At 43.7% G+C, this 21,987-nt stretch overlaps 1 protein-coding gene across 1 annotated transcript in view; it reads right to left on the reverse strand.

The window, feature by feature from the left end:
• kcnq1.2 (potassium voltage-gated channel, KQT-like subfamily, member 1.2) overlaps nt 1-21,987 on the reverse strand; it is a gene marked incomplete at its 5' end in the record, with an annotated part of 360,645 nt that overhangs the window by 272,956 nt on the left and 65,702 nt on the right. The window contains one exon of the mRNA XM_079501199.1: nt 18,429-18,555. Within this exon, the coding sequence (XP_079357325.1) occupies nt 18,429-18,555 (127 nt within the window). The remainder of the gene's footprint in view (nt 1-18,428; nt 18,556-21,987) is intronic.

Below are 21,987 nucleotides of genomic sequence, written 5' to 3' on the forward strand. Positions count from 1 at the left end.
AAAGTTTCCTATACATTTAGTAAAAGCACAATATTTGTCCAAGATGTACAGTAGTGGAGTAATGAAGTATTGGAAATTGGAAATACTCCAGTAATGTACAAATACGTCAAATTGCACTTATTAAGTACAGTACTTAAGTAAATGTACTTTGTCACTTTCCACAACTGAGGAGGAGGAGTAACAACCCCCACCTGGCAGAGGGTGGGGGTGGGGTGGGGGGGAGCCTCGGGTCACGAGACGACAGACACCGAAGGCTCTGGTCATGGCTGCTGGATGAAGACCAGAGAGAGCGAGAGAGAGAGAGAGAGAGAGAGAGAGAGAGAGAGAGAGAGAGAGAGAGAGAGAGAGAGAGTGTACTGGTATATTGTTGGTTTCGGGGGAGAAACCTTTTCTTTAATGGTAAATGAATGCCCTACTGCTGTTTTGAAGTGTAAAGAAGGAAGAAGTGTGTGGGTTTTTATGAATATTGAACCAATGAAACCAATGAAAAGAATTAAGAGCTTGTGGCTAAATAATAACTACAGTCAGTACGGTAAGGGATCCATTGGAACACAGGTTCTTTTTTTCCATTTCCTGAAATTCAACTGTTTTGCACACACAAGGTTTCCAACCGACGACGATGATGATAAGGCAGGGAGAGAACCGAAGAAGAGCAAAGCCTGATGTATACTTTGTTGTACGACAGTGTGGGGCGCATCGGAAACAGACGATCCTCAAGCTCAAGGCGGTTGTGAGCTTGTAGATCAACTATTTTCGAGTTTCACAATCTTGAACAGTTTATTTTTATCTGGACCTTTCGGGTATTTATCCGGCTTTACAATCTGAGGATTGACACACCACGGTTATGACATAACCCTCTGTGTTAGCAATGGAATCGTGTCTTGCCTAACTCATACTTCAAGTTCATTAGAACAAAAACAAAAAACAAACAAACAAAATAAACAGCTGTTACCACGGTCTACAGTAATAAAAAAAAAAGAGAAAGCCAGGCACATTATATTGCAATGTGCAAGCAGGATACAGACACACAAGATATATTTTATTGAATATCAGTAAAACGGTTACTTAGTGGTTCTTTTGCATTTGGTGTTTTAACTTTTAACCCTTCAGGACGGGGACCCCTTTTGGGGTTCTTGTTGCTATGTACAGTATATAGCAGCATAACTTTTTTGTAATTTTTGTATAAATATTTGAAGTTTTTCAGAAAACTTAGGTCAGGATTTAGAAGTCATGTTTAGAGGTTTGAGATCAGTGGTTCTCAGACAGATCTACAAGCTCACAGCACGTGACTTCGTGCCGCGCTGCGAGCTTGTACATCTGCGGTTGTTTAATTGTTTAGAAAAGAATATTGATGTTTGGGGGAAAATGTTTAATACTTTCACATTTTTTTAATACAAATCTATGCTTCTGGGGGTCCCTGGCACAAAACATTTTCAGATGGGCGTCCGCAGTCAAATACATTTGGGGGACCTTGTTGGCACGGAAAAGTTTGGGAAGGGTCATAAATTAGACTTGACAGAAAACGGAGGGAGATTGGGAGGAAGATAGGACGACGCAGCAGAACAAGGCCTCACTGTTCTGTGCTGTATCTGGAAACATTTGCTCATTTCTCCGAGAGGGAGAAATGTCAATGTGATGGAGAGTGGATTCACGAGCCAACGGCACCCACTGTCTGTTTGTTATGTTTGCATCTTTATGAGTGGGAGAAAAGTCCAACCTGGTGGAAAGTAAACTGAGTACATTTACGTACTCAAGTACTGCACTTGAAGCACGACTTCACTTCAGCCATTCTCAACCTACAGTATCTTCTTCATATAATTGGTCCTCATGAAGCTCATTATAATATGGTTTATTTTTTCCCCCTACTCCATCTGTGTATGACCAGCTCAGCTCAGTACAAGACTCTGAAAATCACACCTGTGTGAAGTGAGTGGTTCAACTCCGTGTGGGGCGCGGGGGGGGGGGGGGGGGAGGCGGAAGTTCCAGACCCACAGGAACGCACCCAGGGGGCCGGGCCGGTTCCGGCGTGCCGCCGCGCATCCGAAAAGGTTGAGAAATGACAGAGTTACCGTGTGGGGGTCCCTCTACTCTACTGTACTGTCACTGTACTGGCACACCCGAAATCATCATATATACAGTTAATATGTGCGTGTGTGTATATGTGCTCCGTAAGGGAGTGGTTTGATGCTGAGTGCCAAGCAGGGAGGCACAGGGTCCCATTTTTGAATTGGATTGAGCATCATACTAGCATCATGTCCAGAGGGTGTAGGTCACTAGGTCTACTTGTACATCATGTCACAGGGGGGTGTACTTGTACATCAAGCTGCCTCACGCTACAGAAACAGGAGATGGGCTCCTGCCCCTATGGGCCACATGGCTTGGCAAGGCTTACTTACTTACCAACGGTGTCTCAGAGGAGGACTGTGGACAGAAACCCGCCTACTAGTGACATCATCGACGGGAAATCCAAGCTAAACTGAAGGCTTTCCTGGAAAGTTAGCATGCTATAATGGAAGCCATTGTTCTGGCGTTAATACAAATCTAAATAAAAAATATGAAGTCTTGTTTGAAGACTGCATAACAAGGATGTCACTGGTAGGCGAGTGTCAACGGCCCTCCTATGAGACACAAGTACAGAGTAAGTATTTTTTACCATTTTATCATGATGAGCACATTAGTCTGAAATGTCTTTATTAGGAGTAACCCCTTGAGAAGAACCATTTCATTTTCAAGGGTGTCCACAAATTACAAAATACACTTCATACATAAAGACAATATATTTTTACAGACAATTCAACCAGACAAAAGAAACAAAACAAGACAAAACTAAACTAAAATGCATACGCAAACACACCAACTGCAACATAACTACAGTACACATAACACATGAATAGTATGGATCTATGCATCATAGATCTGTTAGTTAGAATGATGATTAGTGAAAACATGAACAAGTAATCTTAAGGTGAATTGAAAATATGTTATTGAATGAATATGAACAGGCAAATTGTTCCAGTCAGAAGGAGCTTTAAACATTGCCAACTGATCTAGGTATTTTAAAGTACACCTGTGAAAATGTCTAAGATGATGTGTATGTGTAGGAGTAAGTTCCATAAGCTGTTTCAGATACTGTGGATAATTGAAGTGAATACATTTAAAGATGAATTGCAGCCAGTGAGGACCAATTATATGAAGATACTGTAGGTTGAAAATGTACTTCTGAAATGTTCTTCCAGCGAGCACAGCGGGTCATATTTACAATTTACAATTTACAATTTAGGCATTTAGCAGACGCTCTTAATCCAGAGCGACTTACATTAAGCAATAACAAAAGCATGGCATACATCACATATATAAAACGTAGTTATCATGAATCATGCGTAGACTAAGAACGTAACAGTGGAGTATCTATGTAAACTATACATACTATACTATACTATATAATATATTATACATGTGTACTATAAAGTGCTATGACTACATGAAGTGCAATTGGTGGCATATGGTGCAGCGCTCTGCCCTTCGGTTCTCACACATTCTGATGTGTTCACGCACAATAAACGGAAATCACTGCTGGTTCCGACACAGACAAACAAACAGCCATTTGTTTACAGCGAAGGATGGAACGGAAATAGATTGACAATTTGTGGAAAAAGGTGTTTTTTGAACCGAATAAGAATGACTAGCGAGTTGAGATTGAAATAAATGAATAACCCTAACCCTAACCCTGACTCTAACCCTATAACCAAAAGAAAAACAAACAAACAGAAGAATTCAGGTACTGCTTTCCAGCAAAACAAACCGTGTGTTACGTCCATATATATGATACTTTTAGTGTTATTGTCTCCACCAGGCCGAATGGGGAGAGTATATTTTGCTCTCCGTCCGTGTGTGTCCGTCCGTCCGTCTGTGTACAGCTAATCTCCGGCACCGTTGGCCTGTTCGATGGCAAACTGTGCACACACACTCCCTGGATGCCAACAACGAACCTCTGCCCCAAATATAACGGCCTGTTATAGCGTCCCCATGAAGCAGACTTTAACACATTTCTTTATATTTCTCGCGCACACATTTTTTCCATACATCACGCAAATCGGAATACACTATCTCTATAGTCATGCGATCAACGCGGATCTGTCCAATTTGCCATATTCCATCCCGATTGGCTAAGATTGGCTTCCACAGTTGCAATTGCAGTGCAATTTCTGTGAAATATGTATGGACATTCCCACTAGGCCGATGAAGAGAAACCACTAGTTTGATGGTGGTGCTAAAACAGGCCAATTTGTGCCTGCATCTGTGTACAACTTAGTATGCACACTCCCTAGAGGCCAATGAAAAACCTTTGCTGCCCTGTATTTTTCACATCTGCCTGTTATAGTGCCACTATGAGGCCAATTTTTGCAAAACACAGATTTTTATATTTCATCCTGATTGGCTACGATTGACGATAAAGTTTGCACGACTGGCCCGTTTAGAACAAAATGTAAATCATCAAATCATGGTGGATCTTTACCTATAACTGCACCGATCTGCGTAAAAGTTTGTATGCACATTCCCTTGAGGCCAAGGAAAAACGTCTGCCCTGTATTTTTCTAATTTGCCTTTTATAGCGCCACCAGGAGGCTGACTTAAGTGAAACACATATTTTTTTTCATATTAGTCCTTCCGATTCCGTCATGCAAATTGGTACACACGATCTATATAATCATGTTATCATGACGGATCTGTGTAATTTATTTTCATATATTCTATCGTGGTTTGCTAAGATTGACATCTAAAGTTAAAAGGTGTGGCCCTATGTGGAGACCTGTGCTCCAAGGAGCACTTTTTCTAGTTTAGATTAGATTCAGATAAAGATATTCTTTCATTTAATTCTAGTGTGAATATATTATATATATATATATATATATAGAGTCTCTGTCGGGTGGGAACTTATTACAGTATGTCCAGAGCTGTTGCTTTTCAGGATTCAAAGTCAAAAACAGAACAGGTAGCAGATCTAGAAGTGTGTGGGTCTGCTACTTTTGTATGACGCTAAAGTATAATCAAGTAGGGCATTAATTTACAAAAAACACAAAAAGTTAAAATATGGAGATAAAAGGTTTCTGCCTGACAGCAATGATGTGTACTTAGTTAACTTTCCACCACACACACACACACACACACACACACACACACACACACACACACACACACACACACACACACACACACACACACACACACACACACACACACACACACACACACACACACACACACACACACACACACACACACACTTGCCACAGAGAGGGTGAGAGGATAGCGTGCGGGCGCTGCCCTCTGCCACTTCCTCTTCACAAGCCCTGTGATGTCACAGCAGCTGGATCTCCCTCTCTCTCTCACACACACACACACACACACACACACACACACACACGCGCGCACACGCACACGCACACGCACACACACACACACACACACACACACGCACGCATGCACGCACACACACACACATGCACGCATGCGGGCTGCTTGCCTCAGCAAAGGCAAACAGAGAGTGTAGTGGTGTGGCCCGGTCTAGTACACAGAGGAACATCCAGAGTAGTTAACGTGAACACTTTCAAACTGTGTCCCTATTCTGTGTACGTTCTATACGAGCTTGACATGGAGGTATTTTCATCACTACTACTTCATTTACGCACAATGTGTAAAAACTTATATAGAGCGAATAGAGATATCTCCTGCTTCTGTAACGTGAGGTGGTTTGATGTACAAGTACATCCCCTGGACATGACGCTATAGTGCCAAGCAGGGAGGCACTGGGTCCCATTGTTGTCATTAACGTTAGTATGACCCTGCTGGCAGCTTGAACCCCGACCTCCCATTCCCCAGCCAGACACTCACAAGGCCTATAAAGATGTGCCTAAAAATAGAGACTCCAGGGTTAATATGGTTAAAATCTGTGTGTGGATGCACAGACTGTCTTGTCTTTCACATGCAAATGAAACGCTTTAATGGGAATCACAATGTTTCGGTCCGGAGATCTTCATCAGAGGTTATCAAATATAAGCTCCGGACCTATAATATAACCCTTCATCAGGCTATATTTGATAAACCTGATCTCCGGACCCAAGCGTTATGATTCTCATTAAAAACGTTTTCATTTGCATGCGAAGACAGCTTGTGTGTCTTCTCTGACACACATGTTGTTCTTTAGGTCTGCAAGAGTTTTGCTAATTCAGGGCAGAGGATACAGACTGGAAGCAGGAGCGGTGCGGGACGATTTTGAATTGAGCGTGGAGCTGTTTTTAAAATGGGTGAGAGCGGGTTCGGAGCGAGGGCCGTACTCCAACCAAGCCGCTCCGGTCAGGGCTGCGCACACATGTTTGAGCAAGCCCAGTTGCACGAACAGACACAAAGACACATGTTACGCTTTTGCTGCGTGCTTCGGACACGCAGTGGACGGATCTGAGGGGAGTGTAAATCAAGGTGAGTGGCAGGGAGCAGAGTTGCGTGGGGGGGGGGAGAGCGAAATAGCGAGCGTGACAACAGCCCCCTGGAGCGAGGAGCGGCATTTCCCCTTGCTCCCCTCGCGTGTACAGAGAAAAACTCCCAGAACAGACAAAGGAACGAACGACTGAAAAAAACCCACAGCTCTGTAGGAAGAGTTCTGTGTGAATGAAAACAAATGAGATTCAGATCTAAAATGAAAACGTCTCATTTCAGATGGAGATTAGATCACAGTCCTGACTGTATGAAAAAGCCTACACTCCGTATACCAAGCTAAGTCACTTGTGAACTGCATGCACCACAACAGTGGATGTAGTCTGTGTACGTGTGTGTGTGTGTGTGTGTGTGTGTGTGTGTGTGTGTGTGTGTGTGTGTGTGTGTGTGTGTGTGTGTGTGTGTGTGTGTGTGTGTGTGTGCGTGCCTGCGTGCATGCGTGCGTGCGTGGGTGTGTGTGTATCTGTGTGCATGCGTGCATGCATGCATGCATCCGTGTATGCGTGCGTGCCTCAGGGCAGCAGCCGTGACTCCAGAATGATAACATGCTAAGTGACAGTGCTGTCCCTCTCTGTAGCGTGACGCCAGAGACCAAAACAAACCAGCTGTTTTGGGAGTGTCCCCAATGTGATGTCCCCAATCTACTGCTAAACATCACAACAACACTGCCTTACACCACTTATGTAATGGAAAATATGACATAATGCATAATCAAACTGGGAGAAACTTGATATTGAAAAGTTGAGAATCACTGTTGTAAACATGCTGTGATTGTCTGTGTACAGTATGAGAGATGGCCACTGATAAGTGGACACACAATCTACCTTATTGTTTTCCACGAGTTTATACTTCTACTGGAACCAAGCAACAAACCCACAGGAGGATGGACTCTATAGGATTCTATTCTAGCATTACCGTAAAATAATAGCACCATCTGCTGTCTGGTGGGAACATCAGTTTGACAACAACTGATCTAGAGCGAGGTTTCCAAAAATACAGTGCATAGAGCATAATGCTTATATTCATATATGTTGATTGCCTTTGGAGTGTGGTGGTGGTGGTGGGGGTGGGGGGGGGTAGTTGAGCGGATGGCGCATTAGATTAGAGCACGTACTGTAATGGCAACATCCCCCCTTTGGTTCTGATGGTGGCTGCCTTGTTTTGCACGACGTTCTTCCCTCCCCGTCCACTCGCTTCATTTCCTGTCTCTCTACTACACGGCCCTGTGCGTGTGTGTGTGTGTGTGTGTGTGTGTGTGTGTGTGTGTGTACGGTGTACTGTACGCGCGTTTAAACTTTACTTTTGAGGTCCTGAGTCGCCTGACATGTGAGACAGGAATTGTGAAGACAATTTCCCAGGAAAAGAAAAACACTCTACGCTAATCATCAGCTGATTGAAGGCATAGAGCCCTATTAAGCAAGACGAAAAACCCATGCGGTAATACAGATTTCGCCCTCGCTCTGCGCCTTTTCGTATTATGGAAGCCGTGGTGAGCGCTCACTCATATGGAATACCACGTTCCTGCATAATTTAGCATTGGGGGAGTGTCCATATGTTAATTATTTTCGCTTTGCGCTAATTTGCTATTAAGCCCCTTGACCTAAAAACACTCAGCGCATACCGATTCCGCCTGGGTCTGACCACGTCTTAAAAGCAAAAAGCACTGTTTCATTTTACACTTGAGCGGCTCTGGAGTGCTGCTGGAGTGTTGCCATGTCTGTTTATTATAAGCGGCTTCTTTTTCTGCAAAGATGCTTGTAAATATTGGTAGTTGTGGTTGCTTTTCTTGTTTCTAAAGTGCTTATTTGGGCTTTTCTCCTAATGTTGTTTAAACCAGTGATCCTCACACAGCGACATTCCCATGTCAAGGACCCCCAGATTAATGCATTTGCCCAACTAAGCCAGTGACCCCCATGACAGATTTGTGTTTTTAAATGTTTCAATAACATTTTTCAAAAATATTCCACAATTGTCACTTTTTTCAAAGATTACTTTTGAAAATAGCAGATCTACCAGCTCACAATGCATCACATTCATTCATTAAAACAATGAACTCTGACTGCAGGGGGATATATATTTATAATGATCATTCTAACAATGTGCAAGAAAATATGTAAAAAGAAGGAAGAACTTTATATTTGTGGACAATCAAAATATGCTGGAAATTTTAATGTGGTGTCATTAAAAGGAATCTTGATATGGCAGACTCACTATCTAGAAAATAAAAACATGGCACTTCATTTAAAATAGGTTGTAGACCCCTGTTATATGCGATTCTTTTGGGAGTATGTTTATAGACCTATTTACTTGTTTCTATGACACATGGCAACAGCGAGTTTTCTGGCTTTCTCGTTGAGATTATAAAGGGTCATATATCGCTCATTTCTCAACCTTTTTTAGAAATTAAAACATCTCCATACTCATTGAGAGGTTTGCTTTCATACGCTGTATCACACCCGACTCAATTCTTCTTCAATAATATGCTACGAGCGAAGACCATAACATTGGGGCCGCAGCAATACGCATGGCGCACGTATGGCATTTCAACTCATTCCTTCGTCGTGACTCGAATGAAATAAAATAAAATAAACGTTATTTTACTGGTGTTTTTCAATAGAAACAAATAAAGAGCGTGTGTGCAACAGTCAGTGCATATACGTGCATGCACTATAGGCTATATTTCCTCCTTGTCGGGATGGTGAGCTGAGCTCTTCACAGCCCGTTTGTCTTTCATATTATTCTTATAATATTTGATATTATAAACACTCATGGTTCTCTCATTTCTCAACCGTTTTTTAAAATGTAAAAATCCCCATATTCCTTAGGAATCTTGCTTTCATTCGCTGTATGGTACATGGTTCTATTTTTATCGAATTAAACAATATCAAACGAACTTGTATGTTCGGGGGTTAGACGATTCTGGGAACATTACGCATGGATTGCCAATTTGCCAGCCAATGCTGCGTATCTACTCGCAGTTCCATTCCGATCTGAAAGGTATAGGTAGGTGCCATTTCAAAGTCTTAGTTATTCATTTATGAATCAAATCAACTAGAATAAAGATTTTTACAGCTGTTTTTCATGCTTAGAACAGAAACAAATTAAGTGATGATGTGCGTATATCTCCCTCCCTTAGCATATGGCTGCGCCGCTGTAATGACTTTCCAATGAAAACTGCAAGTTACTTAACAAAATAGAGACATAGGCCTACAAGCTATGCACATCATGGCTGTGACAGCTTGTGGATCTGTTCTTTGGAGGCATAAAGGTGACAGCATGCAGTGCAATATGAATAATCAACCCAAATGTGACAAAGTCATGTCATGTCTATGGTGCCAGTCTGCAGAAATGTAATACCACTTGCCGAAAAGGGCGCATCATCAGCTGGTGTCGTAAAGAGAATAGTACGGACATGTTCATTGGGTAAGCCTCAAAATTCCCTTAAACACTCCCATGACTAATTCAAGGCCGTTTTGCTCACACCACGGGGTGTCGAAAGCGCTTCTTACCTGGCCCATAATTGTAATATGACATTGCACCCGCCCCCACGTCTTAAAAACTGTAAAATGATATGTTATTAGATTCCACTTGCTTAATAGGGCCCATAGTGTCTGAGAGACACTTACATGAGTTCTGGCATCAATCTCTTGTCTTCATTATTAGATTTCTGGAGCCGTGCACCCGGCCAAGTCTTAGTGTGTCTTATCATGTCACTTTGTGCCGCGCTGCGAGCTTAGTACAGCTGCTGTTTTTGAACATATTTTTAAAAATATATTTTTTCTTTTAAACATTAATCCTCTCTTCTGGGGGTCCCTGGCACTAAACATTTTCAGATGGGGGGGTCCACCCGCGGCCATCAATTTGGGGGTCCTTGGTATGAAAAAGTTTGAGAACTACTGTTCTAGATAGAATACTGATAGTAAAGGAACCAACACAGCTTTCCCTCTTGTAAGCAAAGCACCAGCCATGACTGGCACACTTTTAATTTCATTTAAAAGCTGCAGGCGCACACACACGCACGCACACACACACACACACACACACACACACACACACACACACACACACACACACACACACACACACACACACACACACACACACACACACACACACACACACACACACACACACACACACACACACACACACACACACACACACACACAGAGAGAGAAGTATAGAATGACTATAGAAGACACTGGTAGTATATAATCAGGCTAAAGTGAATCACAGTTTCCAGGAGTGGCAGGTCTATCAAATTATAAGATGATTTATGACAGGGGTTTAGGTAGAGCGACTTGGTCTTGCCTATTATGGAATGCCATGGTTCACTAACTGTTTCCGTGGTCTCTGCTGACCAGCGAATAGAGAGAGGAGATGAAGGAAAAGGAGGGAAAAGGAGAAAGGAGAGCTGGAGAGGAAGAAGATTCAGGGCTAGGATCTCTGGCTAACAACCTTACAGTATGTATGTATAGCCATTACCAGTAAGGCGCCCTGAGGGCGAGAATCGGCCTCGCCCTATGGGGCGAGGTCGCGTGCACGCATCCACCTGGGTGACGGAAGACTGCTGGGTACAGATGAGGTCTGATCAACATATGGAATGTCAGAACAGGTCAGCTCCATATGGAGATCTAAGGGTGGCAGCGGGGGCAGTGTCTTGAGTGTACAGGGTTTGATGAGGGCCCAGGTAGGGCCGGGCCTTATTTTCGGGCCTGTTGAGAACTCTACTCTTCGCCGGCTGCCGTGCACGGCTGCACTAATACATTTGGGGCAGGCCCGTCTAGAGTTTGAATGGACAGGTATCAGTCAAAAGGGAGACATCGAAGAGGAAGGACGGATGGGGAAGGATGAACAAATGGAATGTCAGAACAGGTCAGCTCCATATATGGAGATCTAAGGGTTTGAGGTTCGAGTTCAGATTAGTTGCTGGCCAATATTGATGACATCAGGGATCTCCATATATGGGCATTCCCATATATGGGCTTAATATTGATGACATCAGGGATCTCCATCCATGATGATGTCACGTGATGTCACGAGCCATGACCATATATGGAGACGTGGGGTGACAGACGGACGGGACGGACTGACTGACAGGAAATGCACCTGTGGTCACAATAATGACCCTCAATAACAATTGATTAAATATCTTCTTTATTTTAGAAAGATTTAGAAAGAGGTAATCTTTGTCCCCCTTGAGTAAAAGCGTCACCCCTTATGTGTGACGCTGTAGAATGATCAAGTAGAGCATTTACAATACAACACAAGTTAAAACATGGAGATAAGATGTTTCTGCCCAACGGCAACGATATACTTGGAAGGACAAATTGAATGACATTGTGACGTGTGGTGAGCTTGTAGATCACCTATTTTATTATTCTATATACGTTTCACCCCCTGTGATGTCTGGTAGCCCAGGTTAGGAAACAGTGGAGTACAGTACAGTGGAATACAAACAGTGAGTGTAGACTGGGCCATGGACTGTCTGTCAACACACTGACTGAACCATGAGCAACAAGCAGTTGCTGTTGTCAAGGAAAACAGCTAAAAAAAGAAAAATAAGGGAAAACAAATCTTGTTTTTGCCTAAAGTGTTGGATTCTGAGAACCTTTATTACTCACTGAGAAAAGGTTAATTATTATTATTATTATTATTTTATTTTTTCCAGTGATGAAGGACCAATGTGGTGCCAATGGTTCCCTGCTCTCCAACTAAAATTAAATTTTAAGTGCAAAAAGTAAAAATAATAAAATAAATCTAGAGTGAGACAGTTGTTGTAATGGCAGAATTTGTGTTCAAATGAGCTTTTCAGACAAACTGGAAAATGGCGAGGCTATTGCACTTTTTCATCCCATGAAAAACATCTCCACTTCAGTGAGTAGTGAAAGTATATAAAGCTCAGTCACTAAATGACTACAGACAGCGATATATTCTCTGTTAACATTGTCTTTGGCAACGTGTCAGTGAGACACAGCCATAACGGATGCACTGGAGCACGGCTAATGGCCGTCTACCTTACCAAAGTGTCGTATATCAAGTAAGAAATGTGCGGTCGAGAGCTTTTCATCATTTCTAAGTGTTTTTTGTCCAATAATGACACATCGTGGAGATGCAGTTGAAAGCACCTTTGTAGAAAAGTACATTTGGGGGATTTCATGGATGAATGAGAGGTTATGAATGTAGATATTGTACAATCATGCAAGGAATGCAAATGATGGTCAATATTATAAAGCTACTCATATTTTAATTTGAGTGTAGTTAGTGAGTACATGTTTAACCCATTTTGACCTGAGATCAGATTCTAAAGATGTCTTCTACATCCTGACAGTTTTCTGAAAAAGCTATGTTTCTATGTCAGTCGTTCTTCGACTTTTAAAAAATAGCAGACCTACAAGCTCGTAGCGCACCACTTGGTGGCGCGCTATGAGCTTGTAGATCTGCTATTTTTCAATAGGGGTTCCCGCCCAAGGAGTTCCCGCCCAAAATGGGTTAATGACTATTTCTATGTAGTTGATGTATTACCATTTGTTCTTGCTTACTGCAAGTCGCTCTGGATTAAGAGAGTCTGCTAAATGCCTAAATTCTCCAGACTCACATAAACCCTATCACGTCACACACAAAGTAGTCTCTCAAGACAGACTGTTGACTAACGTCAAAGGGAAAGAGGGTGCTGTTTTTTACTTTTTTTTTGACAATGGGTTCTCAGATTGCACACAAAGTAACTTTACACTCCAGGTCATATTATTGTCTGTTGGGTGGAAACCAAATCTGTTCAAATTTAAAAAACAGCAAAAGTAACAGACCTACAAGCTCAGAAAGTGTCGCTTTGTCCCGCAATTCGATCTTGCAGATCTGCTACTTTTGATGCTTCACTGTGACACTGTAGTGCTGTAGATCAAGTACTGTAGGTCGTTAATTTACAGAAAACACACAAAGGAGGTTTCTACCCGACTGTGCGGCCCTCCAGACAGAACCAGATTGCAGATTAAATCAATTCCAATTGACCTCAGTGGCACGCCAACCCGCCCACAGATGACTAGTAATGCAGTTAAGAAAATTAAACACCTCCAGTGACATAATTGAGTATAAACAGGAGTTGCGAGACACACGGTACGCACGCACGCACACACGCACAAACACTATTCCTGCTGATGGAAATATGGGTTCATCTGGGGCTGTCACGATTACCAAAGTTGACCATTAATTGTAACACAGATTATTGCGATTAAGGGTTTAATTTTTGTTTTTTTTGTGTTTAAAAATAATTGAACTCTGATCCAGTCTTCTCCATGTATGCTTATCCAGGGTTAGATGAGGTCAGTGTTGTGATCTTCATGTGGAAATGGCCCCACTTGTCCCTCTAAGAAGTTAGTCGCCGACCACACGGGGCCGCAAAACTAGTTAACAAGCCGGAGTCTCGTTCGTTATCAGAATCAACCATACAAATCACTCCACCAACTAAGAACGGCCATGCACCACCGTGGTGGTGTGACGTCACGAGGCCTGACCATATATGGAGGCGTGATGTCACGAGGCATGACCATATGGAGGCGTGATGTCATGAGGTGTGACCATATATGGAGGCGTGGGTGACTAACTGACGGACGGGAGATGCAGGTTTTCATAGGAAATGAAACAATTGTACTTAAACAAAAATAGCTGATCTACAAGTGTAAATCATGTCTCTGCTTTTTTCATATTTGAAATGTATGAACATTTAAAAAAAGATTATGGAAATGATTATTGCAATTATCTCAAATACACTGTACTTATAGATCAGACAATAGGGACGGGAGCTGTGACGCAGTCGCCGTAGCTGTCAAAATCGTTAAGCAAACAGCCGTCGGCGACGGCGACATTGGTTCCCATGGTGACGCGTCGCGCATCAGCTAACTTGCCAATATTGCTTAATTATTACATGCACTGGACATGATCAGCAGTGGAAAGAGGAAGGTGCTGGAGCAATATTAACATGGTTAATATGACATATGGTATTAGTGTTATTTCTTCATTCAGACTTCAGAGCATGCCAACACATTACACAGCATAAGAGAGGTGATGGAGCAATTGGTGTAAATGTATGACAGCCATAATTTCAATAAACATGGTTATGACGTGACGTTGTAGACACTACGTGTAAGTGTAGGTTCTGCCGTAGTAGAAAGGGCTGCGACGGAGAGCAGGTTTATGTATCGAGCACTGATTCATTTCCGACTGCCGTAGCCGTTGTTGCTTAAAGTCGCTAATGATGTGATAATTGTGACAGGCCTATAGGTTCATCATGCATGTTTATGTCTCCCATCAGGAGTGGGACACATGCTTACACCTTTTATGAACACAAAGAATGATGCTATACTGTACAGTATATGTAGCACATACATGGAAGTCAGAGAAACACTGTGGGCAGTATTATGCGTGTCTTAAGTACCAGGTCTTATTACTTAACTTAAGACCTGGAGGCGTGGTCAATGCTGTTTGGCCACTCAGAATAGCCAAATGGCATTGATCACGCCTCCAGGTCTTAAGTTAAGTAATAAGACCTGGTACTTAAGACACGCATAATACTGCCCGATCGTGTGCACCAGGTGCCTGCATATCACACGCCAACACAACACACTAGGGATGTTTCCATATGGAGGTTCTGGGCCAGTAACAATGTCTTTTTTGGCTGCATTTATTCCCCCTTTTTGTGCCAGGGAATCAAATAAATATTCCTTATAAAGAATAACTGTTCTTCTGAAGTGAATCTGCAACTTTCTGGTGAGAAGCTTGTAATGAGCCATATTGGGTTTCCTAAACATAAACAGCTGCTTATTTTCTGATAGGCCGATGACGGTCAACGAGGCAAATATACCATCGGTGATCGGATACCGACCTACAGTACTACATAGACGACCTGTTGCCTCCATGAGGCAGTGCAACGCAGGAGGGCAGAAAACAGCCTGCTACACATTTCAGCAGTGACTGCATGCGTTATTCTAGAACAGGGGTTTTCAACAGGTGGTCCGTGGACCACTGGTGGTCCGTGAAGGTATTGCATGTGGTCCCTGACCATGCATTTAGTAATGTACTAAAGTGAAGATTTTGTATTTTCTTCCACGGAACAGTGCACTAAGCTTTTGTGCACTGTTCCGTGGAAGTGCGTCAATGTTATCAGAATTACTGGGAAGTATGAGGTTAAGAAATTCCACAGAAAAGGCAGTTAGAATCTCAAGAAGGGTAAGTGTACCCGCCTGATTGAGCCATCATTATTAGGAAATGTGCCCATAGAATCATGTCATCATGTGCTATATCTTGCACGTATTTGCCATTTTTGCCATCAGTTAAGTCTGTGGACCATCGTTTGAGAAACAGTATTATACATGGGATGCATTCCATAGCAAGTGTTACGAAAGCTATGGTCCCCAGGTTGATTCTTAGTCAAGGTGGTGGTCCCTGGTTCACAATCAGTTGAAAACCCCTGTTCTAGAAGGACACACACACACACACACACACACACACACACACACACACACACACACACACACACACACACACACACACACACACACACACACACACACACACACACACACACACACACACACACACACACACACACACACACACACACACACACACACACACACACACACACACACACACACACACACACACACACTACACAAACCACTGTGTCAGCACCCAAGCCGTATCAAAGCCCCACAATCTATTAAAAACATTTTAACGCTTGGTGTCTAGCAGGACCGCTGTATCATGTGAACGCTCAATTATATTGGCCCCTGAAGCCTAATTTATGCCCCGTCACGTACAGAGAATAGCAGATCTACAAGCTGGCGGCGCGTCGCGTTCACAAGTCACGACACGCTGTCTGTCTGCTTGTAGATCCGCTGTTCTCCTGTCTGTCTGCTTGTAGATCCGCTGTTCTCCTGTCTGTCTGCTTGTAGATCCGCTGTTCTCCGGGCCACGCTGTCTGTCTGCTTGTAGATCCGCTGTTCTCCTGTCTGTCTGCTTGTAGATCCGCTGTTCTCCTGTCTGTCTGCTTGTAGATCCGCTGTTCTCCTGTCTGTCTGCTTGTAGATCCGCTGTTCTCCGGGCCACGCTGTCTGTCTGCTTGTAGATCCGCTGTTCTCCTGTCTGTCTGCTTGTAGATCCGCTGTTCTCCTGTCTGTCTGCTTGTAGATCCGCTGTTCTCCTGTCTGTCTGCTTGTAGATCCGCTGTTCTCCGGGCCACGCTGTCTGTCTGCTTGTAGATCCGCTGTTCTCCTGTCTGTCTGCTTGTAGATCCGCTGTTCTCCTGTCTGTCTGCTTGTAGATCCGCTGTTCTCCGGGCCACGCTGTCTGTCTGCTTGTAGATCCGCTGTTCTCCGGGCCACGCTGTCTGTCTGCTTGTAGATCCGCTGTTCTCCGGGCCACGCTTGGCGACAGGCGATACCGCGCTGCGCCGGAGCATGAATTAAAGGCTTAACGGTGATGTAATAAAAAGCTGTGCAGCGGGTCTTTTCCCGCGTAGGGAAGGTAAAGCTCTTTCACAATCTCTGGCTTGCACGGCCTGGACAAACAACCACACACAACCGCCAACGGTACAAAGTCCTGCCAACGCAGCCCCAATGTAAACACAGTCTTGTGATCGTGATACCAGGCATCAAGTTGGTCAAACACCGTGAACGTGTGGAGACGCACACACGCACGCACACGCACGCACACGCACACGCACACGCACACACACACACACACACACACGCACACGCACACACAGATGTGTGGCTCTGTTAAAGGCTGAAGATAGCAACAGACTAAATACATTTTCATAGTCGATATAGTGATGTCTTCATTCATTCAAATTCATGGTTCTTCTCGCTTCGTCAGTATTAGGTCAACATAGCAGCACTACTCATACACACTGACACAGGCGGGCTAGGCCATATCATGAATTGTTTGGCCAAATACAGTACCTCAATATAGTGGCGATAATATTATATTTTGATTATAATGTTGCAATGTGACAATAATATAATTTTTGCTTTTTTAATTGCGCCCTTGTTTTATCTTTGAAATTATAATAGGTATAATATAAAATATAATAGTATTAATGTTATTAAAGACAACAAGACGACACAAAATTATGATCCCAGATAATCAATATAATATCACCATATTGCCAAGCCTTAATACACCAATCATTCCCACGGCGGGGAAAAACCCAAGACACGCATCCATTCACATTGTTGCAAACCACTCAATCCTCTGACGACATGTTAGCCGTCCGGTGCAACCTACACGTCCCAAACCCGCTGAGAGGGGCTTTTCTTTGGACATTTCCTGAAGGACTAAAGGGATAATCCCCTTCATACACTCTCTGTACCTGGTTAAGAGCATGGCCCTCCAGAGCCTTTTTAACCCTCGAGTGAGCTCAACAAAAACGGCTTCATTTAGAGAGCGACCCTACAAGGAGGGCTCTCGGGGGTCTTAACTAAAGGAGGCTTGGAGGTACTGCGGACCCCCGTGAGGTATTTGTCGCTGTCGGGGAGGAAACCTTGTATCTCCGTAGTTCAACCTTTTCATGTTCTCTTTCCATAAATGAACGCTTCACTTTGTCTGTATAACAGTGTTGAGCAAAAAGTAGCAAAAATATACATTGTTTTAGCTAATTCTGGAATATAAGTGAAAGTGGTTCAGAATTTCTGCGTGTTTTATAAAGATTGAACCAATGAAAAGTATTAAGGGCTTGTGACTAAATAATAAACTACATCGGATCCATCAGAACACAGGCATTTTTTTCTTCTTCCAATTCCTGAAAAAGAATGGCTTTTTAATTTATTTTTTTCCATACAAGGTTTCCACCCAACAGCGAAGATGTTGTCTAGTAAAAAAATGAGGGCCAGCGTGTCGGGGGATGGATGGGGAGGAAGGAGATGGTCTTGGGGACTTACTGAGCCGGGTCCCTCAACACGGGCATGGGGATGTCCTCGCACACGTAGTCCAACATCTCGTCCGTCAGGCTGTTGGCCCTGGAGATGTCGATGGAGGTGGTGATGGACGCGTCCGTGTTTCGCCTCACTGCAGGGGAGAGGAGGACAGGAGAGGAGGTTTTCATCTCAGTTGAGAACAACTGGGGGGGAAATAAAGTCCTGTGAAGCCAGTGTTTCCCCAAACATTTTTGGTTGCAGCTGGCCTGTTTTTATGGGTCCAAGTAACATTTTATTTCATTTTTCAAAGTGAGTGACACCCCACAGCCACAAGGCAACAACACTAGAGTGAACAACCATCTTGTACCAACCAAACAACTTTTCAACATCCATTATATTAAAGGATGTATAACACTGTGTTTCTTTCAAAATAGGCCTGATAAACATCTAACAGGAGACCACAAAGGGAGGTACCGGTAATTGTAATTTTGGACTGCATTTATATAAATGGACTGCATTTATATAGCGCTTTTATCCAAAGTGCTTTACATTAAATGTACTTCACATTCACCCATTCACACACGGAGGAAACCATGCAAGGCATCAACCTGCTCATCAGGAGCAGTTAGGGGTTCAGTGTCTTGCTCAAGGACACTTAGTCGGGAGGAGCCGGGGAATCGAACCTGGAACTTTCGGATTCCAAGGGCGGCCGCTCTACCTCCTGAGCCACTGCCACCCCATAATTTACCATCTCGTTTGTACATATAGTGTTTGTATTTGTTGATGACATTGTATTTTGCTACAAAAAAGCTAAAGCAAAACTAAAATCGTAAAGAAAAAATAAAATAAATCACAAATAGCTAAATTTACGAAATCTCTTTTGGGCCTTGAGCTGAAAATGTTTGGGAAACCCTGCTGGACAGGACACATTAGGACACACAGGTGCTTGAGAATGACAGAGACACAGTGAAAGAGTTGTACAAAGAGTTGTAAAGATGAAGATACCTGGAGAAGAATATCTTCTTATATTGAAAGCTGACCGTGAGTGAGAAGGTCGGTCTGAAGGTTATTCAGCAAAGAGAGCAAAAGAAGGAATAGAAATACACACAGAGAGACATTTTGATATGAATGGAAGATTCAGTGTCCTCTTTATTCTAATTAATGCATACCAACAAATTGTTGCTCCCGTAAATTACATTTCCCTCCAAGTGTTGTAACTGTATAGCCCTATTTGTTTCGGAGAGAAAAAATACTTGAACGTGAGTTTTCGCATTTTTCTATTTAAATCAATGGGTAAATTCAATCCACAATATTTTAAGCGAAACTTTTTTTATTCTAAACTTTGCTCCTGGCACAAACTATTACCGTATGTGTTATTATATGTGCAGCCGGCTTGACTGCTGTTGTTCGGAGTTAAAAACAACAGCGTTAGAGCAACATGTGCAGCGAGGGTCTTGACCTGCAGTCAGGCTGTCAGTGCACGTTGACGAGTCTCCCCTCCAACGCAGACCGGCCCCGCGGCCCGGCCTCCATTGTGATGAAGAATGGACGGGCCAGAATGTGCTTCCAAGAACACAACGACCGGTTACCACTTCATTCAATCTCTCTAAGTATGCTATCAACCCTGGAGTTTGTTTAACATTGCCCCCCGTCCCCCGTTCCCCCATCCCTGGAAACATAGAGGGAGATGGAGAGATAGAGGGAGAGGCGAGAGAGAACAAGATGAGGAGAATGAGCGAAAGAGAAGGGGAGAGAGAGAGAGAGAGAGAGAGAGAGAGAGAGAGAGAGAGAGAGAGAGAGAGAGAGGGGGAGGGGGAGGGGGGGAGAGAAAGAGTGAACGGCAGTATAGAGAGATGGAGAAAGAGAGAGAGAGAGAGAGCCATGCACCTGGTTGAGTAAAGCCTGATGGAACAACCTTACAACGGGTGGCGAATACGACGCGTTGTAACTGTGGTGTTATCGGCTACACAAACAGCACCAGAGCTATCGGCGCCATCGATGGAAATGGGCTTGGTTGGGTTACATACAGAGGGGGAGCCGTCCCGGGTAGCAAAACAAGCAGGGTACGTACCGTACAGTATACGGGACAGAACGAGAGAGCCAGATAGAGAGAGATGGAGGGATGGAGAGGGGGAAAAAGAGAGAGAGAGAGAGAGACTGTGAGAAAGAGTATGCAGAGAGAGCGAGAGTGACAAAGGATCAATGTGGAGCCTTGAACCGGCCAGAGGTCCTTGAGGGGGTTCCGGGGCGGGCGCCAGCTAAATGATAGTTAAGGAACCAAATGGATCCATACAGGTCAAGAGTATACTAATCCATATGGACTACGGGAGTTATGTGGTCCATAATAATACTTGAAATTAAATAAAGTTTGAGAACCACTGCTCTATTGACCATATCATCTCTGTCGGGTGGAAACCTCAAATGTCCAAAACTGATTCAAATTAAAAAATCCCACCTGTGTGAATGTGAACTGAGCAGTGCAACTACGTTCTAGCCCTCCTCCCTGGCCTGTGTGTGTGTGTGTGTGTGTGTGTGTGTGTGTGTGTGTGTGTGTGTGTGTGTGTGTGTGTGTGTGTGTGTGTGTGTGACACTGCTTAACAGTGCCATCTAGCGGTATTGGCGAGGTGTTGCAGCTCTCCGTGCTCAGACATACAGACACAGAGACAGACATGCATACATAGCTGCGTAATGGAGCGGTTAGGCACCACTCAAATAGCAAAAGTAGCAGATCTACAAGCTCTAAAAGGAATCGCTTTCAATCGCATTCCAAGCTTGTAGATCTGCTACTTTTGATGCTTTTTCTGACACCGTTACCGATCAAGTGAGACATTAAATGACACAAAAAGTTTAAATAGAATGGACATAAGAGGTTTCTGCCCGGGTATGCATTCATTAGAATGAAGAGAACACCGTTCTGTTTGACAGCAACGGTATTCACACGGCAGCCATTTTTCTCTTACTGTACAATGTGTACATTACACTGTACATCAGGGGGAATTTATGAAATGAGAGTAAATATAAGAGTAAAATGCCTGCAGTATGACTATGGTCAATTAATTGAGCGATTATCATAGATCCCCCCCTCCCCCATCCCCTCATCCGCAGTATCACAGTCCAGGTCCCCACGGTGCCACAGCCCTCCCTCCGTACGTCCGTCCATTCCCAGCTCGGCCAGCCAGCCAGCCCGCCCGCTCCTCAACCCCTGCCTGCCGTTGGCAGGACAGCCAGAAAAAAAGACAAACGGGGAGGCCAGGACAGGACAGAGCGGGCACAATAATGTCTCTGAGTCTCTGTGCTCTTGGCTCTCACTCATGGTCCGGTCGCGGGGACAAAGGCCCGGCCAAGCCAGCCCAGTCTAATTAAAATTCTGTCTGGGCCACATTATAAAGACAGACTGGTTAATGATTAACACAGGAGTAGAGCTTAATAGAAGGGAAAAGGAGGAGAGTGCAACTGGCAGAAGCAAGAGAGACAGCATGAGAAACTTCCCTTATGTCACCTTTCAGACATTTGTCGGCTTCCCCCTTTTTGAAACCAGGGCCTTATATTATAGGTTCTTTTTTCTCTCTTTTTTTAAGGTCTA

Source organism: Electrona antarctica (assembly GCF_951216825.1).
Source record: "Electrona antarctica genome assembly, chromosome: 5".
Classification (NCBI taxonomy): domain Eukaryota; kingdom Metazoa; phylum Chordata; class Actinopteri; order Myctophiformes; family Myctophidae; genus Electrona; species Electrona antarctica.